At 37.3% G+C, this 26,852-nt stretch overlaps 1 protein-coding gene across 4 annotated transcripts in view; it reads right to left on the bottom strand.

The window, feature by feature from the left end:
- WNK3 (WNK lysine deficient protein kinase 3) overlaps positions 1–26,852 on the bottom strand; it is a 162,243-nt gene that overhangs the window by 23,133 nt on the left and 112,258 nt on the right. For 3 of the 4 annotated variants that reach the window (XM_074323555.2, XM_019710840.3, XM_074323554.2), the window contains exons 11-21: positions 21,901–21,965; positions 18,349–18,496; positions 16,911–17,027; positions 15,702–15,857; positions 15,569–15,620; positions 13,531–13,668; positions 12,231–13,171; positions 6,606–6,837; positions 6,073–6,203; positions 4,903–5,537; positions 2,641–2,852 (exon numbers count right to left, since the gene is read on the bottom strand). In XM_074323555.2, coding sequence (XP_074179656.2) covers positions 2,641–2,852; positions 4,903–5,537; positions 6,073–6,203; positions 6,606–6,837; positions 12,231–13,171; positions 13,531–13,668; positions 15,569–15,620; positions 15,702–15,857; positions 16,911–17,027; positions 18,349–18,496; positions 21,901–21,965 — 2,827 coding nt within the window. The remainder of the gene's footprint in view (positions 1–2,640; positions 2,853–4,902; positions 5,538–6,072; positions 6,204–6,605; positions 6,838–12,230; positions 13,172–13,530; positions 13,669–15,568; positions 15,621–15,701; positions 15,858–16,910; positions 17,028–18,348; positions 18,497–21,900; positions 21,966–26,852) is intronic. The other variant, XM_074323556.2, reaches the window with a different exon arrangement.

Here is a 26,852-nt window from a genome sequence, read left to right on the forward strand (position 1 = left end):
AAGAAATTGGAGAATCTGGAAGAAATGGATAAATGCCTAGAAACAGACAATCTTCCTAAGGCTGAATCTGGAAGAAACAGAAAAATCTGAATAGACCATTCACTACTAACAAAATCAAATCAGTAATCAAAAAACTCCCAGCAAACAAAAGTCCTTCACCAGATGGCTTCAAGGGTGAATTTTATCAAACATTCAAAAAATAATTAACACCTATCCTTCTCAAACTATTCAAAAAAATTAAAGAGGGGACAGAAAGCACCCAAGCTCATTTTACAAGGCCGGTCAGTAATATTACTTCTGGGTTATTTATCCAAGTGAACTAAATATGTATTTTTACCCCAAAAGCTGTACATGAATATTGACAGCATCTTTTTTGTAAAATTCTGGACACAATCCAAATGTCCTTCAACAGGTGAATGGATACTGTGGCACATCCATGCCATGGCATATTACTCAGCAATAAAAAGAAACAAGCTATTATAACACAAAACAAATTTAAGAATCTGGATACGATGTTGTGAGTAAAAAAAGCCAGTCTCAAAAGGCATGATTTTCCCATGAGATCCCATGCCTCTGCCTATGGTGGTTTAGAAAGAAGTGGTGTAGTATAAATCCTTGACATTAAGCTTTTGATTGCGGTGTCATCCATTTCGAAGACATCCATCTCATATAAACACATTGCCAGCTACATAACTAGATGAAGAGCCAGGCTACCCCACCCATGAAGTTCCTTTTTTAGAAGGCCCTGGCTGCCCTAGGTAACTGATCATTTGAGTGACCCTGCAAAACCCTAGGCACCTCCCCCTTGACCCCAATAAAAGCAGAACCCAAGGTCTGTTCTCTCATCTTTACCCACAACCTCTCACTGTGGGGCCCCAGGCATGCTGTGTATCCTCCAGAACCTGTGAATAATAAAACTTGTTTTTCAAATTTCCCTGATTGTTGTTGCTGACGTGTGTCTTACAATCATAATAAGAACCAACCGCAAGAGGTGGTCCACATGTTCTGGTCACGGAAAATGCCTGTGGGATCTCCCCACAAGTAGTATGAGCCCAGGTGAGTGCCCCTAGGTATTCGCAGTTCCTAGCATCAGTATTGATAGGCTGAGACACAAAACAGGTAGACACCTGACTGTAGAAGAGCCTCATAATAGTCCACGCAATGGCCCCTGACCCATTTCTTGGCATGAGAAAGACGAGCAGGGTCAAATTTTCCATCTCTGGAATCTGACAAAGGCAAGGTAAGCAGTGATTCGAAAGTGAAAGAATGCTTTGCGATCATAGCAAGCCAAAGCCACCTGAAAGTCAAAGGTCTGGAGAACAGAAACTACCGTGTTTCCCCGAAAAAAAGACTTAGCAGGACAATAAGCTCTAATGCATCTTTTGGAGCAAAAATTAATATAAGACCCAGTCTTATAGTAAAATAAGACTGGGTCTTTATAATATAATATAATATAATATAATATAATATAATATAATATAATATAATATAAATAATACAATATCGGGTCTTATATTAATTTTCGCTCCCAAAGACGGATTAGAGTTGATTGTCTAGCTAGGTCTTATTTTCAGGGAAACAGGGTAACTGTAGAGCATTAGACTGAAGAGCCACATGCTTCTACAACTAAACTTCCAAAGCTGCCTTCAACCTAAGTCTATCCTTCAGTGCTGTTTATTAGGATCATCAAAGTAGACTTCCTGTTCGTGAGTTCTGCCTTCATTTTCTATTGTTGCTATAACTGATACCACAGATTAGTGGCCTAAAACAACACATATTTATTATCTTGTAGTTCTGTAGGCAAGAAGTCCCACATGGGTCTCACCAGGCTATAATCAAGGTGTTGGCTGGACTGCATTGTCGTTCTCAGGGACGACAAGAGGAGACCTGTTCCCCAGCCTTTTCCAGATCCTAAAGGCTGCCTGCATTCCTTGGTTGGTGGCCCTCTTCCTCCATCTTCAAAGCTTAATTCCAACTACAATCCCAATTCCCCTTTGCTATATAACTAAACACAGTCACAAGTTCCAGGGATTTACACATGGACATCTTTGGAGTGGGCATTATTCTGCCTAGCATAAATTCTACTGACATCTCACATATATCCTTACAGTTCACTCTCAACCCCCACCTTGACTATGCACATGTAACCAAGGAAGTCTTACCTGATTAACAAATTCTTTAGTATTAGTTAAGTAGATACTAATCCTCTTTTTTTCAAAATCAGAAAGTTCCTTTTTTTAATTTCTCATAAATAATAAACAGAGATCTCTTATGTCAAATAGAACATGACTATATTTTAAAGATTATCTTTGTTAGCAACAAACTCTAAATGTTAGACCAGCAGTTCCCATTGCCTGCTAACATTTCAAAAACGATTTTGGGGATTGAAATTGGACCTTCAGATGTTTGTTTTCCAAATGAAAACAAAAAACACACTCATCTGCTCTCCAAACTCTCATCTGTCCTCAACAATAGTTCACAAAAGAACATTTAACGGAAAAAAGGGTAGAAAAGAACCTCAAAATAATGTGCACATCTTTAAATCATCTTACCTTAATAAAAAATGTATTATCATTGTTTTTCTAATTTTGCTGATCTTTGATTAGTCTTTTTTTTAAATCACTTTTAAGATTGATTTACCTGTAGCAGCTGTGCCACTGTCCACATGTGTCAAGGACTGAGGGCGGCTGCGAAGTTTGCTTTTGAAAGATCTTGGTCTACGTGGTGATGCAGGTGGCAGGGGAGTCTCTGATGATTTGGTTTTGCTATCTTTAATTGCCCGAAGGCGTTCATAGAGCTCCTGCAGCTCCTTATTCTGCTGGGTTTGAAGATTTACCACCTCCTGAATGTGTCTGAATGAAAATCATGCAGAAAGCATTTTAATTGTAATGGCACCGAAGAGATGAGCCAAGAAACTCTACACCAATACAAGTAAAGTTTATTTAACAAGGAATTTAGATTAAGAATGTGGAAACACAGAATATTTTCACAATTTAATAAGGAGAAATGCCTTCTTAAGCATAACATTAAACTAACCAGACATAAAGAAAAAGGTCAACAAATTGACAAGAACAAATTTCTAAAACTTCAATATAGTGAAAGACAACACAACAAAATTTAAAGTTACATAATACTGATAATATTAACCTTTTCTTTATTATATACTGCACGTATAAATGGGAAGAAAGTATTTGCATTATATAGTAAAAGGTTAATATTTAGACTATATAAATAGCTCCTTAAAAATCAATAAGATAAAAAAGAAATTTATAGAAAAGGGAAAGCATATGAAAAGGAAACTCCAAAGAAGAAGAAATACAAATAGCCAATAAATATGAGCTGATGTACAACCTCACTATTAATTGGGAGAATACAATTTAAAAAATTTTTTAATTCATCTGATTGGAATAAACTAAAAGGATCAATAATATCCAGTTGAATATTGTTCAGAAGTGGGAAAAGAAGCATTTCCATAGATTTTTGTTTGGTGTGTAAAATGGTAGAGATACATTAGATGACAATTTAGCAATGTCTATCAATTTAAAATGTATATACCTTTTAACCCAGCAATTCCACTTTTAGGTATTGAACCTACAAAAATACTTGCATAAATATGTAAAATTATTAAGCTGTTCACTTCAACATTCTTTACATAAGCAAAACATGGCATAAAACTGAAATGTCCATTAAGGAAGGATTAAATAAACTTTAAATGGCTACATGCTATTCCAGTGTATGGAATAGATTATTGGTGCAAATACAAATACATATAGGCAAGAAGGTTAAGTCAAAAAATTGTAGAATAACATGTATATCATGATCTTAATTTTATTAAAAGCAAAAACTATGTAAATGCATAGAAAAATGACAATCTATATATCTATCTATCTATCTATCTATCTATCTATCTATCTATCTATCTATCCCAAACAGTTCACAGTGGTTGCCTCTGAGAAATTAGATTAGGGCATGAGAAATAGAAGATTGTTTTTTGTGTGTGTTTTACTGTTGTGATGTGATTTATAATAAAATATATATATTTAGTCTTTGTCCCTGTTCTTGGAACACAGCTCCTAAAACCCTTGCAATTTCGTAAGTGATAAGAGCAATGGGAAAATCTTATTAACATTTGGTCTCTTGTCCTCAAATAGCTCCAGTTCCTGAAATAGCTCCAGAGTGATACAGGTGAAAGGAGTATCTTGTTATTCATGGCAAGCCCCTTTGAATCACATCTCATTTTAGGTTAATGAAGTGACTTCTGGAAAGTCCCTAAGGATGGGGGGCTGGTTGCCAGGGAAGCCAACCAAATGATTACAGGGTAAGAATTTTCAGCCCCTCTGCCCCCCCACTCTGGGGAGGGGAGAAGCTAGAGATTGAATTAATCACCAATGGCCAGTGATTTACCTACCTAATATGAGGAAAATTCCATAAAAATTCCTGAATTACAGGATTTGGAGAGCTTCCAGCTTGGTGAATACGTGAAGGTGCTGGGAGAGCGACACTCCCAAGAGGGCATGGAAGCTCCATGCTCTTTCCCCTATAACTTGCCACCTGGCTATTCTTGAGTTGCATCCCTTTATAATAAACCAATAATCTTGTAAGTAAACTGTTTTCCGGAGTTCTATAAACCACTCTAGCAAATTAAGCGAAGCTGATGAAGTGTTCATGGAAACCTCCAATTTATAACAGGCTCGTCAGAAGCATAGGTAATACTACCTGCTCTGGTGATTGGCATGGGGGGGGCGGTGCTGTGGGGCTGAGCTCTTAACCTGTGAGATCTCATGCTATCTTTGTAGTTTTCAATCATTAAAATGTCACCAGTACTAAAGTAGCTAACAATCAGACACTTAGTTCTATAAAACCCCAGGCTACTAGATAGGCAACAAGAGAAACAACTCTTACTTTTCTCGTAATTTTTGAAGCTCCACCTTTAAGTCCTCATCCTCTATTTCTGACTCATCATCACTGCTCATTGGGGAAGATGGAGAATAGAAGAGTGAGCTCTGTGTTTCAGCATAGGCTTTTTCTTCACAGAGTGGCAAGCACTGATCACTCTCTGGACAAGTCTTTGCCACTGACTTCCCTCTGCCAGCAAGAGTGGTTGAAAATTCACCATCAGAGCTAGGCTGTTTCCCTACGGTAAGTTTCTCTCTCTCTTTACGCAACAGTTTAGATCCAGACTGCATGCTACTTCCCGTGGCTGAAATTTCTTCCAGTTGCTTTTTTGGGGTCATAGAAGACATATCAGTCTTACAAGCTGTGCTGAAAGATGAGAAGTTGCCATCTTGCTTGGGAATTCTTTTATCTTCCTTAATGGATTCATGAGAAGATTCACGAGCAGCTCGTAACTTCTCAGGAGAAAATAAAGTTTGTGGATTGTGCGTGGCAGGTTCCATTTCTACCAACTGAGCCTTTGTTGTTTCAGTAAAGGCTAGAGCTTCTTCACTAGAATGGCTTGTCATTTCATTGAACGCTGGTATGTGCTCCTTTCCAAAAGATGTCATTTTCACTGACTGCTCCTGAGGAACTGTAATCACCTGAGATACAAAAAGGCAAAAGTGGCTGGCTCTGCCTAACCAAAGAGTAAACCCACAAAGAAATTCAATATCAATATAGGGCACAGACAAGTGGATGGTCTGCTTCTCATGCACACATATCAATAACACCAAAACTTAAAAATTCCATCTATATACCTCACATTCAAAGTCTTTCACGTGGTCCCCTTGGGTAAAGAAAGTTGGATTTGTATTGCTCAAACAAAATACCACAACTTAAAAAAAATCCCATAATTAACATTGCCGAGATTATAAAGGATTTATAAAAAAGATGACCCAACCACCTACCATAAAATGATGACTCATTTCTGTGCTTTCTTCCAGCTACTAAAATTCCCATTTCTGCAGATACATCTTTACTAGATAGCTTCAAAAGGTGAGGGAATGCATATAAGGGGAACAAGTTAAATATGACAATGATCTAATTTAAAGTAAGTGTCATCTACAGACCAAGGTCCTCAATGCTGTTACCTGTTATAATACCCTTGTAGGTAAGGATTCAACCAAAGACACAAACCTGAAACCGACCCCGCTGAAATGATCCAGGCATCGCTTTACATCTACTCAAAGCCCTAGTATCAGCTGTGGACTCTCCTGTCATAGGAATGGGATCTGGAGTAACTGCTGATCTATTATCTTCTGTTTCCACTGCAAGTTTTGCCAAATTGTAAGCAGAAAAGAGAAAATTATTTAAGACTAAATTTGTTTACATTACCAAAAATGAAGAAAAGTAGAAAAAGCTTAACTCCTGCTAGACAATTAAAAAGTGTTAATGTAATAAGCAACGTTGTAAAGTCCCTAACTCTAAATCAGACATTGCAAGACTTATCCCAAGACTTAGTATCTATATGAAATGAATAACTGCACAATCAAATTAGTTACAAAAGGAAAAATAAAATGGCAATGATATTAATGGGATATGTCACATACATGGGCTAGGTGGAAAAAGTGGCAAGATTTGCATATGAACAACAACAAAAATTCAAAAGCAAAACAAGTAAATGAAAAGTGATGTTACCTAGGCTATGTCCCTGACTGTAAGCACACTACCTTGACAGACTTTTGATCTCTTGAAAAAGCTGGTTGACTGCCGTAGCCTGTATGCCCAGCTTTTAAATTTGCGAGTCCAGGATTTCTTGCTAATAGGATTTTTGAGACTAGGACAAGTAAAGCTTAGGCCAAAATATCCACCTCCTGTCTGCAGACGAATGGCTCCACCACTTGACACAGCAGCAGGATAAGCCTCTGGATCCCCTGGAAGTGAAGCATCTGGAGACATCTCCTAATGGAGATAAGAAGAGAAAAATCAAAATGGTAATAATTTAGGTGGATCAGTTGTTCATACCTTTGCAGTTTCTAATATGGACTAATCAGAAATCAAAAATAGAATGCTATGTATACTTGCATTAATAGTGTCGTATCAAACTGAACTTGGAATATTCAAATTACAGGAATTAAGCCTTCCCCTTTCTTTAAAAACATTATTTAGACTTCAGACAAATGAGAAGAATATTAATCTTCTACCCTAGAATATTTTTCCTCAAAGCAACTTTGGAAACGGAAAATTAAAATTATTTCCTTCATATGTACCCATTTACTAAAAAGGTAATTGAAACCCTATACTCTTAAAATGAAAATTTTTATTTATGCTTGTGTTATTTAAGAGTTAGTGAAAGATGCCTGACATAAATGGTAACATAGAAAAACAAGATAACTAGGCACTGAGATTTACAGAGAAATATTACCAAATCCAGTTTCTTTCTTTATGTAAGTACACAGAAATTTATAATGGACCTTAAAATTATTTCAAATCATGCTCTAAAAACTGTTAACATCAGGCCATGGCTGGCTATAAAATCACTCTCCCCTCTTCTTGTCCTCCAATCCCTTCCCTAAAAAACCCAGAACTAACTATTATATTCTAAATGAGAACTCTAAAAACAAACTCCCTATAATAATACACAAAATTAATATATGCAATCACAAATACATTGGGAAACATGAGAATGGTCACCAGAAATCTAGAAAATTAAGAGTATTTAAAAGATGAAAGAATGGGATTTAGCATATGTCTAAAAGAAGAGCACCTAAGCAGCACTAAGCATACCACAGTCTTGGGTAAGAATTATTAATGCTTAGGGCAGGTCAGCAGTTACTGAAAATAAAATTCTGAACAATCAGTTTTTATTTTCCAAAGTCCCATTTTTATAATAGCAATACTACTACTTTCATGAAGAGAAAAAAGACTCTCAATAATATTATGATTCAGAAAATGTTACATTGGTCCCACTGAAATTACAGAAAAGATTTTTAATAAGTAATAACTGGATCAACATAGTAAATTAAATACAAGTTCTAGCCTCCTTTACCAATCCAAATCCATAGACATGACAGGAAAAACAGATGTAGACATATGCATATATAATTAAAGGAGGACAAAGTGGCCCATGACATATGCAGAAACTGTTTCAAAATGCTGCAAATTCAAGCGGCAGATAGAGGCAGGAGGAGAGAACCCTGGGCAACCAAAAGGATGAGTGGTTGGCTAGAACTCTTACAAAGCTCTACACGATCTGTCTTCTATATGTCTCTTCATAACTCCATTAACACCCTTCTATTACTGGCCTTCTTTTAGTTCATTGAACAGCTCTCCACCTGTGAATATCACCATCAAATACAAGTTTCTCTTTGACCACCCTATATTAAGTAATCCCGTAGGTTTTCTATCATAGCTCTTTACTTATTTGTTTAGAGTCTATCTTCCCCCACTAGAATGTGAGGTCCACAAAAACAGAGATCTTGACTTACTCATTGCTCAGGAGATAGTCACTGAGTGAAAGAGTGAACTGGTTGGGGTACCAAAGAAGGAACATCCAGGTAGTTCTGGCCCTTCCCTCCCCACCTCCATAGCAAGCAAAAGACAGCAGAGGTATCTGCTCCCAAATCAAAGTGGGAAGAGGAAAATGTTAGTAGCCAAGAGAAAGGTCAGCAATGTAGGGAGGAGACAATATCCAGGAGAAGGGAAGCTCTTCTACCTTTGAAAACTAGCTACTGGGCCATGCATGCTCCATGCAGCATTAGTCAAGGTGCAATATTCAGTGCCAGGAAGCATGTCCTACACCTTTCTCACAATTACCAGAGGAAGGCTACAGTAATTGTGTACAGCATTTATGGAGAGACAAATAAGAAATATGATAGGAAGAGGGGAAGAAGAGATGAGTACACAACTAAGAATCACCAAACACTGAATGGGAAATCAACACAATAAGAAAACACTGAACTCAACAAACAGAAGAACAGCCAAGGAAATAGCATTATTAATAACACAGATTAAAACTTTAATGTCTCCGAAGATGTGTGAATATACTACGTCCATAAGAAAAAGAATACGGTTACAAGAAATTAAAAATATAATCCTTGACATAAAAAATAGCTGACTAGGACATTGGTAACAGCTTAAAAACTGAGAAATTCTCCCAGTACAAAAATCAAAGGGACAAACAGATAGAAAGCATGAAAAGTTAACAGATAAGAAAAACAGGCAATGAAGAAATAAAAGTATCTCCATTCACAGATCCTGAATAATACACCAAAAGCTGTTAGAGCTAATTAATAAACTCAGCAAAGTTGTAGGATATAACATCAACGCTCAAAAATCAGTTACAGTGGCAATGAAAATCTGAAAAGAAAATTAAGAAAACAATTTAATTTATAACAACAACAAAGATAATAACAAATGGCTCTGGAACAACTGGATAACCACATACAAAATAAAGAAGCTGGACCCTTATCTCATACCATATATGAAAATTAACTCAAAATGATCCTACCATATGTACTTAGTCAATCAAGTATGAAGCAAAATAAAGACATTTTTGGACATTAAAAAAAAAAATTAGTTACCCATGTAACATATTTTAAAATATCACTCATAGAAGCATTTCGAGTGTGTGTGTGGGGGGGAAGGAATTCTAGGACACCAGAAACAATGGCAGGTAAGTTTGACCCAGATGTAGCAATGGTCACTTGAATAGAATAAAAGCATCCACTTGACCTTGACAGTTGGAAGAGTCTCCTTTGAGCAAAAAAGTTTAAATGACAGAGAAATGCATTTCATTTTTTTATGTTTCTAATCACATTACGTGATCATTAGATAACACAAATAATCATAATATAAATACTGTTTATTGATTTTCAATTCTTTGAATCAACCTATAGGCAAAGCATAACCAATTGTTAGAGAAAAAAAATGTAGATGTTAAAATTTTACCAATGTTAAAAAGTAATATAAGTGATGAAAACTGAAAGATGTATGGGGAAGAAAAGTGGAGGAAAGGGAAAATACAGTAACTTCCTCATCCTTCATAGCAGTGAGTCAACAGGTATTGCATAAATTATAAAATAAAAAAATAGATGAATAAATATATATTTATAAGTTATTAATGGCAATGACCACAAGAATTAAGACCAGGAACTTAACAGTGTTTGGGGAGAGCAATGGGGTGTGAGAGGGTGTTAAACACGATTACTTTTTTCTATCCTTCTGAATTGCTTTCATGTTTTTGTATTAATTAAATAATTTAAAATGACTTGTTTATGAAAAAACATTTAAATTATATCGATTCAATGGAATATGAATGTCACTGTTTAAAAAAGCTAAGTGAGGTAGAACTCTGTGTACTGACATGATAGATGTCCATAATAAGTGAAAAAAAATGCAGACCAGTTCACATATGTAAAGCAGTATATGTTAATAAATATATATTTATACCTTTGCAAATATATAATACAGATAAATAAAAATATGTATATAAATACGTGGATGTTACTTAAAACCATGTCTGGAAAGATTTGGAAGTGGGGTGAATTTTGCTTTACATATACGTAAATATTACTTATGTAATAATAACAAAGAGATACAGTGGTAAAGATTTAGAATGATATCTATAATATAATGTAAAATGAAAAAATCAAGTTGTAGACTGATATATATATATAGCACAATCTTATTTTTGTAAATAAAAAGTTGCAAGTATGTAAATAGACCTGTGTAAACTTAAGTCAAGAAGGGTAAGTGCCAAATACTAGATAAACACCAGATAATGGTTACCTCTGTGATTTGAAGAGAGAGAAAAGGGAAGTTAAATTCCTACATTACATACTTAAAAATAAAAAAAGTCATGAGATTATGGATGATTTTTACTTTCTTTTTTAAAAAAAATTTTCAAATAAATTAAAACCCACAAAACAGATTAAATTAAAACCGTAAACTTTTTTTTTTTTTTTTTTTTTTTTTACCGTAAACATTTTTAAAGGAAACTGATAGCAAGCATAGTTAAGTGGAAATATAAAAGTAAGTTCTTCCCATCCCTGCACATTTCCACCTGGTGGGACGCCCACTCTGCGCTCAGGTATGTCACACATCATTGAATGTGACATGTGATCCTCTGACATTTACACTAAGTGAAAGTGCTAGTGCTAGACCATACGTCAAACATTAGTAAAGCTTAATTTATTTATTTAACAATGCAAATAGAATTTCACTGCACACTAGTGGACCATTTATTCCAACATAAATCCCAGAGTGGTGTACTCCAGTTTAGAAGCCACTGCATTACAAGCTTCCAGAAAAATGAGTTTACTTCTTTTTGGGCAGAGAGCATGGTGAAGGAAATCTCAGAGGAGCAAACTTTTAGGGTGCAAGCATACTAGCTCCAGGATGCTGGGGGAGGAATCTCCCAAATTGCCATTCTCCTTAGTGCTTTATCATCTTCCTTTCCTCATCCAAGCAGGCAGACAAAGTAAAGAATAGCAGCAAAGCAAACAGTACAAACAGTCAACTAGTCTGGTGGCAAGGAATATGGATTTTGGGAGGTGCCCTGGAGTAAGAGGTGTTTAAATGGAGACCGAGAGTACAAGCAGGAGATAGCCAGGAAAAGGAGAGGGGAACAGTGTTCCAAACATAGGGAAGGTCATATTTGAAGCCTGTATTCATTGTAGCTTGAGGAAAGAGTGAGACCGGCTGCATATTGACTGCATACAGGGAGAGAAAGATACCTGGCTTTAAGTGATACGGTAGAGGGCAGCCATGCCTCTGCCCAACTGGTAAATATCTCTGAAACAGAACACTGGGTCTGCTGGTTAAGAGTGTAAGTTCTGAAGTTGCCTTGATCTGAGTTGGTATCCCAGCTGCATCACTCTGGGAACTTGGGCAAGTTATTTAATCTTATTTCCGTATAGAGACCACAAGAATACATACGTCATAGTGGTGTGATGAGGATTAAATTAATTAATGCATGTAAAGAGTTCAGTCCAGTATCTGGCATATGGTATTCAAGAAATATTGGCTATGTTTTCCCCTGAACAACAAAAAAAAGTAAGTTCTTCCTACAAACTAAAACACTCTATAAATCAGTTCTGTTCTTGTCATTAATACAAGAATAGACATAACAAGTTCCTAGCTAATTCACCAGAGGGCTCTCTCACCAGACAGTTCTGCAATGTATTGAGAAGTTCTGGGTACCTGCAGCCTAAGTCATGGCCTTCTCAAATATGTGTGACCTCAGAATCTTGTGACCTAGACAATTTCATTCCAAAGAACAGAACTTTACAAAAGAAGGCATTCCTTTAAAGGCATAAAGGATAAGGAATTGGTTAGAAAAAAATTATACTTACATGTAAACATAATTCGCTGGGCACAGAAGTTATCACATTCAGGTCCCTTTTGAACACTGATATGTTAGCAGGCTGACTTGCAGCCACATTGGGCAAAATCTTAGAGCCTGTTTGCTGAAAATTAGGGGACTGTGCAGGACTATCTTGAATTCCACCGTGACTGATGGCTATGACTTCTGGCAGTGGACATGAGAGTGTATCTTCAGCAGAAGAAGAAAATGGAGAGTCCATGCTTTGGGTATCCTTCTGGCTCTCAGGATAGACACTAGATACGCTATGCTCCTGATAGAGCAAGTTTCGTAATTTTTCATCCAGACTTTTAATTCGGTTATCTGCAAACTCCATTTTTGGAGGTCTTTCCCCGTCTGATTCCAGGACAGTAGTGGGTAGAAGGGTAGTCGGTTCAAGGCCAGAGGTTTGAGTGGGAATGACTGTCTTAGGAGAACTTGCTTCAGTGTTCAGTGTGGTTTCTCCTTCTTGGGAAACAAACTCTGCATCCTTAGTTGGCTGCTGTACTGATAAGGACTGAGGCTTTTGATCAGACATAAATGCCGGAGTTGTAAGAGAGGTACCAGTAATCTGAGTTGACTCGCCAGGAGGAGCCATAATTACATCAGCCTGACTGGCAGCTTGGTGACATGGATGCACAGATGGGAATATGCCTGCTTGGTTGGAGAGTCCCTCACATTCAACTGGAACTGCACGAACTGAAGTGGCAGTGCAACTGGAACTACTAGCAACTGGTGCGATTATACGCCTGTCATCTTCCACTGGATAAAGCATAGCTGGCTTAGTTTCTACACTGGTACATTCAGAAATCTTACCATCAACTACATCGTTGTGTTCTGACTTGGAGGTGAAAAGTGCACGCTGGCATGTATTATTTTCTAGAGTGAGCAGTGTGTCCTGTGATATTTCCTTATTATTTGTGTTTCTTGGACCTGGAACAATAACAAAGAATGGCTAAGCATGTATGGATAACTACAAAGCATAGACTAGTACCCAAACTCAAAAGGGACAGGAGGAGCAAGGGACAAACGAGAACCTGTGTGAAAGTACTTTTTGTAAATGAGTCTCAAAATACACAAAATTCAACCTGTCAAGAAAAAACAACGTTTCTTTTTTCATAAATATTAAATAAAAATGGCTTAAGTTATACCCTACTATTAACAACTTCAAAAATGCTTATGAAAATTTTCATAAGCACAAAATACCCCTGAAAACAAGTTAAAGATGTGGTCCATATCTTGCAGCCCCATCATACAAGTCTGGATAAAGTTAGCAGAGAATGAACACTTACTAGAAAGTGGATGTAGCCCAGGAATTGTAGACATGGACTGCTGAAGTGAAGGAGGAGATTGAGCCTCACGGTTTCTTATTGTTTGATTGATACAGAATCGCCACCGACCAACTGGGGATGACTGAGGAGCAGATTCATCTGTAGAAAGAATTAGCACAATTTAATATGCTAAGCAATTGTCAATGTTTACCTTATTAACTAAGAAAACCAGGTTAAAACACCAATTTGTCTCGTATCTCCATTTCCAACAGCACTAGGTATGTGTACTTTATAAGAACAGACCTCCTGACCGTGCAGATACTCTGAAGAACAAAGCATAAGATGTGTTTAGAGAAGAATTTTAGATTCTACTGAAACAAACATTGTATCAATAGCAACAAGAAGCAGGGCACTTTAGGGGGTTGGAAATGGAAACCACTTTTACCACGAAAACCTACATTTCCTGTTTTGTATCCTGACTATGGTGGTGTTTACACAAATCTATACAAGTATTAAAATTTACAGAACTAAATAAGTCAGACGGAGAAAGACAAATACCATATGATCTCACTTATATGTGGAATCTAAAGAACAAAATAAATGAGCAAACAATACAGACAGACTCATAGGTACAGAGAAAAAAAATAATGGTTGCTAGATTGGACAGGGGTGGGGATGAGGGAGAAGGTGAGGGGATTAGAAAGTATAAATTAGTAGCCACAATATTGCCACGGGGATATGAAAGACTGTTTGGGGAATACAATCAATAAAGTTGTAAAGATTTTGTAGGGTGTCAGATGGGCACTTGACTTATTAGGGAGACCATTCATGGATGGTGTACATGCCTGACCACTGTGCTGTACACCTGAAGCTGAATAATACTGAATGCCAACTATAATTAAATATATATATATATATATATATATACACACACACACACACATACATATATATAGCCATAGGATGTGGAATACAGCATAGGGAATAGTCAATGGAACTGTAACAGCTATATGCGATGTCATAGGGGTAGTAGATTGGGGGAGGGGGGTTATCACTTTGAGAGAGGTGTAAATGTCTAACTATTATGCTGCTTTGTACACCTGAAACTAACAAAAAAAATTTCTTCATTAAAAAATAAAATTTACAGAACTGTACACCAAAAGAAAAAAGTCAATTTTACTGTATGACAACTTAAAAAATAAAGTAAAATAAGCCCCTACATCTTTACTCCTACTTCGTAAACATATTCAAATAAGTAAATTTCTTTTAAACTTTACCCTAGTTTGTCAGACAGAAATCTGCTCAGACTCCTGGCTAATGAGAAAAAGAAGATAAGGAAGACCTTGGCATTCTAACACAAACTAAATTTCAGGGTAATGATATCTGGTTCCAGGTATCCCACACCACCTGTTGTTTCTTCATGTCATTATAATTGCTTTCGAGGTCCTCATTTGTCTATGGCTCTTCTCCCACTCCTAGATACTCTAAATATACCCATGACCAGAACTGAGAAGAATGGAGAGATAAAGTCGTCAGAAAAGAAAAAGGACCCCATTTTTAGTCCCGGGAAGCTTCTCTGGTATCTGATTTACAAAAACTTAGTGATAGGAGCAAGCAGGAGCATATCACTGGTGAATGAAATCAAGATATGAATGACTATTAAAACGTGAGGCAAACTTAGAACATAACGATTTTGGTTAAGAAAGTTTCTGTCCATCTCATGATGGGGTAGGGCAGGGGGAAGAACTTACCAGTTAAGTTCAAACAGTAAAGCCGTTAAAGGTCATCAGTACTGTGACTGCATTTCTGGTAACATACCATGCGACAACTCAGAAATAAATTAATCAGATAAAGAACCAACACTTAGAAGAAACTTGGAGAATGATTTTACTTCTTATCCTCCTTTCTTCGGGGCTATGAAGTCCTTTCAAAGTGTGGGAAAGCCTACATTAACAATGCCTTTATTGGCTAACATCTTTCCCAATGAAGATGTGTAAATTAAAGTTTCCAAATGTCTTGCTTCAAAAGCCAAATGGTAAATTTTATTAAATATACTTACTGCTGGTTTGAGTGGATGCAGAATTTATCTGTACTTGTTCAGATGATCCTGTCTAAATTAAAAATGAATAGATAAATAAAGAAGTTCCTGATACATATCAGAGAAGACCTATTTACTAAACAATTGCTCTTACTTGGTTACTGTTGGATTCCACGGTAACAGAGTCAACTCCAGCGGCTCTTTCTGCAGCAGAGTGGACATGAAGGATCTCCTGAGCTTGACCTACGATAGCCCTCAATTCTTCTACAAATTTTTCTTTCTCACTTTCCAACACAAAGTTATCTTCGACCTGTCCAAAAGTAAAAGTAAGTCTGTTTATGAGAATGAATTTAGTTTGTTCAAAATTATAATATTGTATCAATGGCGATTACCCTAAAGAAAAATAAATGAAAATTAAGTATTTAGAGCCAAATGCCACAACAAAGTTAACAAAGACCCGGGGAGAAAATGCCATATAATACATTAAATTATTATTTCTATTTTGAGACCACTGACATTTGTCAGATTGGCACTATCTACCAAAAAAGAAGCTAGCATTTTAAAAACTATCTGACATTCTCTAAATTGTCGTTTGAGTAACATAACAGAGGCAATGTTTATATTTCAAATTGCATGTCCAAACACAGAAGTTTTTAAATCACAAAATGAAGCATCTCTAAAGATAAAGATAAACACAAAGATAAAGATAAAGAATCGCCAGGAGACAGTTCAGAAAATACTAGTATGTTAAACAAGAGGCAGAACTGACAAAGTTTTTAACTTTTAAAATGTTTAATTCTGCTTGGCCAGGAATGTATAACCAAAGAAAATTGGCAGAAATAAAAGCATTATGAACTCTTCCTGCCACCCGAGCCTATCCCCATTTTTAAAAAAGGAAAAAATGATAACTTACGCCTAACAATTCAAAGAAAATATGAAAACTAAATGAAATGATGAACATTACTTGAACGCCTATATATAAGATGTTGTATCAGTAGGTAACAAATTAGAATTAGCTAGGGAATTTTACAAGCTATTGATGCTTAGGCCTCACCTCCAAAGATTCTGATTTAATGAGGGACCCAGGGAATTGTTTTTCAAAAGCTCTTCAGGTGATTTTAACATGCCGTCAGGCATAAGAACCACTGGACTAGATCATCTACTAATGAAACCCCCTCATAGTTTGCAGATAAATACATTGAAACCACAGGAGGTGCAGTTAACTTCTTGATCATAACCAATTTAGCTCTGCACAAATTTTAAAAACTTACAGTACCCTAAAAATCCATGGCTCTGAATAAATGAGGAGGAGAGTTAGACAGGAAACACTAAAGGGAAAATCATTTGGTTTTATGGTAGTTACCATATAGTCTGCAATGTCCTCTGGTGAATCACCATCAACATCAAACTTGAAGGTGACCATTTTGTTATTGTGTGTCTCCAATTGACATTCAACCATGTTGTCTCCAGAGGTTGACACCTGGGAACAAACATTTCACCACCAGTTTAAGAGTCAATCATTATCTTCTCTTTGCAAGTGGTGCAGAGAACATTTAGATGAGCTCACATATAATACATGGGAAATACGGTTTAAATTGTTCAGAATCTTAAAAGATTGTTTTTCCCTTGGTGAAATATTGCCTAAACAACCATTCTATGACAAATCTAAGGCTCAAATAACTTGACAAAAAATAAGTTACAAATGTGATCCTGTGGGGAAGAAAAGGAAACATAACTTTTATAAAAAGTTGTAATAGTCACTATAGCTACCTGCTAAGCAAAGATCTAAATTTGGTCATTCATTTCCAAAATTCTCTTCATCCCACAAATAGACTCTTCAATCAGAAGAAAATGTACTGCTAATGGAAATGTAAACTGGTCCAACCTTTCTGGACAGTGATCTAGCAACATGTAATTTTCATACTCTTTGACCCACTAATTCCACTTCTAGGACTCTAACATAAGGAAATAATCAGGGATAGGTACAAAGATTTGTGCTCAAGGGTGTTTGCTGCAAAGATGGAGATGGACAGACAGACATAAAGAGAAAGACAGAGTTAGAAAAAAGACAGACTGGCAGAAAGAGACAGAAAGAAAGAAAACCTAAATGAAGAAAAACAGGACTGATTAAATTATTATCTCTCTATAAAAAGACCTATCTAAGACAGCCATTTTAAATATGTTATTGAAAAATTAATTAACGACACAGTAAAGTGTACGTAAGTTTTTGAAAAGGCAGGATACAAAATTATACATAAGGTTTAGCATCCATCTGAAACCTATACTATACTGGCTAGAGATATGGGCTTTACAGTCTGATCTGGATTCAGATCTAACTCTGGTTTGCTAGTTGATGTCCTTAGGCAAATTACTTTACCTCTCTAATCCTCATTTGTAAAGATGAGTATACTATCACCTATCAAACTAGGTTATTAAAGGATTAAATGATACAACTAATGTATAATTTTTGGGGTGTCTACCACGAAATCATTCAATAAACTTTCACTACTACTACTAGTATTACTACAATCTTAATGTAAAATACTACACATGCATACAGAAAAAGTGATGAAACAAACTAAAACTTTAACAGGAACTATCTCTGAGAGTACAAGTGATTTTTATTTTCTTCTTTACATTCTCCCTACATCGCCTAAGTTTAACAAGTAATACATAATACTCTTATCAGAAATTTTTTTTAATGGAGGAAAAGTTAATTTAGAGAGTTTCACAATACATCACCCCACCCCCGACTCCCAAACCTCTATACTCACTTAAACGAACCATATTTGCACACTGACCTGAAGGACAGTAAGCTGGAATTTAGTCCCCTTCTCCGGTCGAGGACAGGAAGTTCTTCTCTGTTTGATCCGATCTTGTTTGCCATTTCCACTTGGGTTATCAGGGGTATTGGTGTTTTCCCTCACAGCTGCCACATCATGATGTAAACTAGTAATTAAAAACACAGAAGCAACTTCTATTCAATTTCTCAGAGCAGAAATTATTCCGTGATTCTCAAAGCCCAGTATTTAACCCAAATCAGAGTTAATGTTTGAAATCCCTTCACGGCTAGAATCATTCCATCCTGATGATAAAATGTGAAGAAAAACTCCCAATTCTAAAATCACAAATAATGAATTTAAGGGAAATAAATAAGTAGAACAATATATTTTTAAAAGTTATGATTGCACAGCTCTATGAATGTATATTTCATACAGGATGGAATGATACTAAAAACCATTGAATTGTATACTTCAAATGGGTGGATTTAATGGCATGTGAATTATGTCTCAATAAAGCTGTTCAAGTTATGAAAAACTGAGGTCACGTTGTATTTATTTGGTAAACATCTTCTCACAGTAAAGAAAGTGAAAGAAAAACACTGTCAGTGATGGGCCTCTGGGGAACCTTTTATCAGATCAATTTTATCTTGTTTTTTGGGGGTTTCTTATTCATATGTTCAAATAAACATTCTAGAAATCAAGTCTTACTCAAAATATACTTTTTTATGTAATGAACTCAATAGGGGATAGACAGATCAGGTGTGGGAGACAGGAATAGTGCAGGAGGCAAACAAGAAATGAAAATAAGATAAAGAAAATGTGATATATATTATGCAATGGAATATTATCTGGCCAAGAAAAGTAATGAAATTTCAGCATTTGTGACAAAATGCGTGGACTTTGAGGGCATTATGCTAAGTGAAATAAGTCAGAAAAAGAAAAACAAATACCACATAATCTAACTTACATGTGGAATCTAGAAAAAAAAAAAAAAGAAAGAAAAATGCTCATAGACACAGAACAGATCGGTGGTTGCCAGAAGTGGGGAGCGGAGGGGTGGGGGTAGGAGTTTGGCAAAATGGGTAAAGAGAGTCAAAGGCACAAACTTCCAGTTATAAAATAAATAAGTCACGGGAATATAATGTATAGCACGCTGACTATAGTTAATAGAACTGTACTGTACATTTCAAAGTTGCTAAGAGAGTAGGTGTGAAAAGTTCTCATCCCAAGAAAAAAAAAATCTGTAACTCTGAGGTGATGGATGTTAATCAGACTTACTGTGGTATTAATTTCACAATATATACAAATGTGAAATCATTATGTGGTGTACTGAAAATAATATAAAGTTGTATGCCAGTTATACTTTCTTTTTTTTTTAATTTTATTTTATTAACTTTATTGGGGTGACAATTGTTAGTAAAATTACATAGATTTCAGGTGTACATTTCTGTATTACATCATCTATAAATCCCATTGTGTGTTCATCACCCAGAGTCAGTTCTCCTTCCATCACCATATATTTGATCCCCCTTACCCTCATCTCCCATCCCCCACCCCCCACCCCCCCTTACCCTCTGGCAACCACCAAACTACTGTCTGTGTCTATGAGTTTCTGTTTCTCATTTGTTTGTCTTGTTCTTTTGTTGCTTTTGGTTTATATACCACATATCAGTGAAATCACATGGTTCTCTGCTTTTTCTGTCTGACTTATTTCGCTCATATCAATCAATCAATCAATCAATCAATCAAATTCACCACAATTTTGGTTAAAAAATGAATCATGTGAAAAAGGTTCAACATGACTAATTCTAACTAGTTGTATTTTGCAAGTTCAAATCAATATGATTATGAAAGAGCAGACTAACTTTCAGTTTATCTGTGTCAAGGGAATTTTTCAATCTTTTCTTTAATAAGTTTGAAGATCTTTCAATAAATACAAAAATTCCAATAAACACATTTGAAACTTAAACAAGAGCTGTGAGCACCAAAATACATATTTTTAAAGTCCTCCTAAAAACTACTCATGAAGTATCTGTATTAAGAAATATAAGGATAAATAAAATTACCTCCTAAAATTTTTCCTATGTCCATGTGAAAAAAAGATTTTGCATAAATACAAGTGGTAGAAGATGCATTAATACTGCTTAGTTTTTTAATACACAGAGAAATACCAATAACAAATAACCCCTTCAGAGGATAAATAGGATGCAATTTAGTCAATGGGGCTATATCACTCAACTGCAGAGTTACCTTAAAACACTAGATTAGGGTTTGGGACAAGATGGCAGAAACTCAACTCTCCCTGTTCCTCCCCTCTAAGTACAACTAGAAAATCTGGAAATAATACAGTAGACAATCACAGGAGGGTAAAAAGATGAAGGCGGACTGTCTGGGGACTCCCCTGGACTTAAGGAAAAACAGCAGCTTGGCGTCAACTTCTTACCCACCCAATGACAGAAGACAGTCCAGGCTTACTGTCTCCCGACTCCCGGCCCAAAGGCAAAGGCAGCCCAAGTGTAGTGGCCTCTTAAACCCCAACCCAGTGGCAGAAGGTGGTTCAGGTGAGCCCTTTCCTCCCTTAGTGATGCTGGCGGGAACTCCACCAGTAGCAAGTGGCCTGGAAAGCCGGCCTAGGGCAGCAGGCCTAGAGGAGTGCTCTCCCACCCCTCCATCCAGCAGTGGGGCCCAGTGGTATTAGGTAAGCCAAGCAGACCAGAATCATACTATAAGGACTCTGAAAACTCAATTGTCATTAGAACAGGGTGACTGCCTGAAAACATACAGTATTTGAATAGGATCCAGAGTCTTTTAACATAATATTCAAAATGTCCAGGAAACAAATGAAAATTCGTTGTCATACTAAAACCCAGGAAAATCACAATTTGAATTCGAAAAGAAAATCAACAGATGCCAATGCCAGGATGAATTAGATATTGGAATTAACTGACAAGGATTTTAAAACAGCCATCATCAAAATGCATCAATAAGCAATTATAAATACTCTTGAAGCAAATGAAAAAACAAAAGAGATCTCATAAAATAGAAGATATTAGAAAAGAACAAAATGGAAATTATAGAATTCAAAGTACAATCATAGAAATAAACAACTTATTGAATGAGCTCAGTAGCAGATTGAATAAGACACATGAATAAATCAGTGAACTTGAACACAGAACAATAGGAATTATACAATCTGAACAGCATAGAGGAAAATATTAGTTTATAACTACCAAATAATATATATCTACTTATAATTTATTTCTTTAGATTAGCTGGAATTCTACTCTAAATTACATTATTTCTTACTTCTTTTTTTAACACTTACAAGCCTGTCTTAGGAACAGAATGCTATAATAATGAGAACAAGAAAATGGTCAATAATTTCACAATACATACGCTCTTTACTAATATAAAAAGGTAAAAATAATAGATACTATTTTTATTGAACATACACATAAATACAAGAACACAGAAATCTCTCTAGTCAAGACACACTAAACCCCTAATGAATGCAAATAATTCAACATACCCTTCTTATCGGTTTCATGGTATTAATTTGAAGATACTCACCTTCGAACTAAATCCGGTTTTAGAAGAGTTGCTTGTTGTTCAACTCCAACTGGTTGGGAGACAGGCTGTAAATAGTACAGAAAGAAAACTTGTTATGATAACAGCAAACTTTAAGCTAAAGATGCAAATTGCTATTATTTCAGAAAACATACGTGTTACATTTCATATTTTGGACCTCACAAACCAGGTAGAATATCTACATTATTAAATGTCTATATCACTCCTATTGTTGATTTTACTACCAAAAATACAGAAAAATAAAATGTAACAGTACTCATATTCACCAAGATTTTTCATTAAGAAAAGATAGCATTGTCTTATATGCTTTTGTGTTATTTTTCAATGGAGAACATTGACATACAACTTCCAGATCTGATTGTAAAACTACTACTAAAAGAAAGAGTTGCTACCATTACACAACTGATAAATCAATGACTCAAGCTTTAGCATATTGTGTCGTCTTGCTCTTTCTCACTCTCTTTTCACAAAACTACTGCCAACTATCCCTCTGGCATTAGTATCAATAGCTGCAATACTGACTCCTAGAAGAAAAGTTTGAGCACTCTAAAAAAGGAAAATGCCAACCCCACTGGAAAACAACTTTAAATGTTTATCTAATCCATCCTATATACTGCCATAGGTGACAGCAGAGTGACCTTAAAATTCAAATCTACCAAAATTGATCACTTCCCTAACTAGTTTAAATCTCCAACGATGGCTCCTTATCTTCTACAAGGTTTTTTTCTTTAGCTACAAAAAGCTTTACTGTTTCAGTTTGGTTCACGACATGGGAGAGGGCTCCAGGGTGGTTAGAAGGCTGTCTAGTGGTTGCAGGGAGAGGCACAGGTAGAAGCTCAACACCAGGGGGATGTAGAGGAGCCACTTAAAGGCGCTGGGCTCCAAAGGCTCCTAGTTGTGCTTGAGGGTGAGCCTTTAGAAGAGATACTCGCCCAGCCCAGCCTGGGGACCGGTCATCCTGCAGAGGTTAGTCAGGTGGTCTCCCATCTTGATGAGTTGCACCTCCTCATCTAGGAAGTGGCTCTCCAGGAAATCACAGAGATGGAGGTCTGTGTGGGCAGAACCCAGGGCATGCAGATAAAAAAGGGCCTGGTTCAGGTTATTCTCCATGACCATGGCGGATTCCATGGCTTCCTGAGTTTTATTCTACGCATCTTGGGAAGGCTTCTGCACATCCTGGAAGAGGACATGGCTGCCACACTGGTATTACAATTTCAAAAGACGTTCAGCGACTTCATGCTTCTCTTGAACCAACTTGTGAAAAAAGTGCCCTCCAGCGTTACATTGTTGCAGTCAAAATAGAAGCCCAGAGAGAGGTAGGTGTAGGAGGCCCACAGGTTCAGGTTTACCAGGAGGCTGATGGCAACCTCCACCTTGGTGAACTAATTGTGGTGAACTTGGGAGCTCATGGTTGCTCAACAATAAGGAAATAAGCTCAAAAAATGGTGTTGGCTGCTCTTGGAGACTAAAGATGAATAATATGCTTCTTAAGGTTATGACTGGAAAAGAGGTTGGAGGATGTTTGGAGGCTGAAAGTAGGGACATCCCTGGGTCTATTCTGTCCAAACACTGTTGAAGCAAGAGACAGATCTGGAGGCCAGCCAAGGGCAATGCCAAGGTTAAGTTCCAGTGGACAGCAAATAAAATCATCAGTTAACCAGTCCCTGCCTTATTCTCTAGCCTCTTCTCTGCTTGAAGCCAGTGAACTCAAGCTCCTCTGAATGAGTTGGACTTTTCCATATACTGTGACTCTACTTATATTCCTTCATCTCCCTGGACTATCTGAACTCCTACTCAGTCCTGTCCATTTAGCAAATATCTGAAAGAGAATTCCTATATAAAAGAAGCCTCTATTACAGTGGGCTCCAGAAAAACCAGCAAAATCGCCCTGGGGACTCTTTAAAGAACCTATACCGTAGCTCATATCATGGTTTCTAAACTGAAAAGGATGAAGGTTCCTTGGAGAAATGGCTGATTCCAGCACTGGGGCAAGGAAAGTACAAGATGCACCTGGATCATCTTTATGCCAAAAAATAAAAAAGTGTTTAAAGAATGATGAAACCATATCAAAAGCAAAGAGGAGACAGCTTGAAGGGTTCCCACTTCCCAAATATGGGACAATTTGGACATCAAAATAAATAATGATAGTAACAGAATATAACCCATTCAATAAAATAAGTATCCAATTCCGGTCAAGATTGTGGAGTAGATAAATGCTATGCTTGCCTTCTCTCAAGACCACATCAAAATTAATACTAAACTACAGAACAACCATCATTGAGAATCACCTAAAGTCTAGCAGAATTGAAGCTTAAGGACAATTAAGGACATGCAGAAGAAGCCATCTCAACACTGGTAGGAGGAGCAGAGACATGGAATGAGCTGGCCCCTTGTGTAATGGTCCTACACTGTGTAAGAACATTAAAAATCAGGAGGGATATATCAGCTGCAAAGGTCACTCCAAGAGGAGTGAGGGGTCCCAGCCCTGTACCAAGGTTCCGCAGGCCAGGGTTCCAGAGCCGGGGAGAAAAGTCGCCATACTTCTGGCTGGGAAAACAAGTAGAGATGGTGGCTGAGTGAGACGAGAGAGGCTGGAGTCCAAGATGCTACTCTTAAAGGGCCCACACATGGATTCACTTGCTGATGGACTCACTCACTATAAGCTCCACTGCTGGGCAGCAGTTGAAAGGCGCTACGGACATACAAAGAAGAACTGAATTGTCTAGCTTCAGAGCAAGGACTTCAGGGGCAGGTTTCTCCCAGACAGAAGTACCGGTGGAAGCCAATGGTTCTTTGTTGAGCCCTCCCCTCTCCAGCGAGTGAAGCAGGTGACTGCCATATCTGGCTCTCCAACTACCTGGCTAACACCGTTCATTCACCTTGCCCTGGTGATTCCTGAGAGCCCACCACACCCAACTGTGGACCCACCCAAGCCATTTCCCATGGTTTCCCACACAAACGACCTATCCTGATTTACACTACAGACATTGTTAAAATCTCTTAAAGGTTCACAAAACCCAAACAAGCAGCATCTGGCTTCAGTATGCTCCGTACCTCTAGCTGAGCAGCCCTAAGCCTGGCACTAGTGACAGAAGCCTCGGTTTGTGGCCTGGCCTCTTGACACACCTCCAAGCCAAGCGTCGGTGGAGACCATCTGCAGATTACTTTGTGACTCATTCCAGGTGGCCCAGGGCAGGGTACAGGCTGTGGCTGAACTTGGCCTCAGACGGGGCCTCACCCAGGACGGCCTGGGGATGGCAACGTTGGGTGGCTGCCTTGAGACTGGGCTGGAGCATCACCTGGCCACCTCCAAAGATGACACACCCAAATGGAAGACTAGGCAGGCAACAGAGCCCTGTTAAAGCAAATCCTGTTCTGTAGGGTCAGCCTGTGCACAACAGTTCCTCCACTGTAGTCATGGCCAATCCTCACATCCAATCAACCCAAGGGTCAATCCTTCCTACTGATGTGCAAACAGCAGCCAAAGTTCAACTACAACAGGAGGGCACACACAACCCACACAAGAGACATACCTGGTACACCTGCCACTGCTGACTGGGGAGATTGTGCCACTGAGCACCACAGCACACCTGTTACATAAGGTCACTACTACAGCAAGCCTGGGAGGCATAGAAGCCCTACCTAATACATAGAAACAAACATAAGGAGGCAGCCAAAATGGAGAGACAAAGAAACATGTCCCAAATAAAGGAACAGGACAAAGCTCCAGAAAAAGAACTAAACAATATGGAGACAAGCAATCTAACAGGCACAGAGTTCAAAACAGTGGTTAGAAAGATTCTCAATGATCTCAGGGAGAACTTCAACAAATACATAGGAAACATATAAATGGAGATAACAAAACATACAAAAGAACCAGTCAGAAATGAAGAATACAACAACCGAAATTAAGAACACATTAGAGGGAATCAACCGATTAGATGAAGCAGAGGATTGAATCAGCTATTTAGAAGACAAGGTAGCAGAAAACACCCTATCAGAACAGCAAAAGAAAAAAGAATCCAAAACAATCAGGACAGTCTAAGGGGCCTTTGGGACAACATCAAGAATACCAAATTCACCATAAGGAGAAGAGAGAGAGCAAGGAATTGAAAACCTATATGAAGAAATAATGATGGAAAACTTCCTTAACCTTGCGAAAGAAATAGACATACAAGCCCAAAAAGCAATCAGAGTGCCAAACAAGATAAACCCAAAATGCCCACAGCAAGACACATCATAATTAAAATGCCGAAGGTTAAAGACAAAGAAAGAATCTTAAAAGCAGCAAGAGAAAAGCAGTTAGTTACATACAAGGGAGTTCCCATTAGACTGTCAGCTGATTTCTCAACAGAACCTTTCCAGGCCAGAAGGGATTGGCAGGAAATATTAAACATGATCAAAAGCAAGTACCTACAACTAAGATTACTCTACCTAGCAAAGCTATCATTTAGAATCAAAGGACAGATAAAGAGCTTCCCAGACAAGAAATGGCTAAAGGAGTTCGTCACCACAAAACCCGTATTACAAAGAATCTTAGAGGGGCTTCTTTAAGATGGAAAAAAAAAGATATAAAGCATGAATAATGAAATGGCAATAACTACATATCTATCAGAATTACTTTAAATGTAAATGGCTTTAAGTGCTCCAACCAAAAATTGGGTAGCTGAATGGATAAGAATACCCTTAACACATGCTGCCTATAAGAGACTCACTTCAGTTTGAAAGAAACTCACAGACTCAAAGTAAACAGATGGGGAAAAAGTATTTCATGAAAATGAAAAAAACAAAAACAAAAACAAAAAAATCTGGAGTAGCAATACTTATACCAGACAAAATAGACTTTAAAACAAAGGCTATATAACAAGAGGCAAAGCAAGACCCAGTAATCCCACTTCTGGGTATTTATCCTAAAGAAACCCAAGCTACTTTGA

The sequence above is a fragment of the Rhinolophus sinicus genome, chromosome 18, assembly GCF_057876585.1.
Source record: "Rhinolophus sinicus isolate RSI-liver-muscle chromosome 18, RSI-T2T, whole genome shotgun sequence".
Lineage (NCBI taxonomy): Eukaryota > Metazoa > Chordata > Mammalia > Chiroptera > Rhinolophidae > Rhinolophus > Rhinolophus sinicus.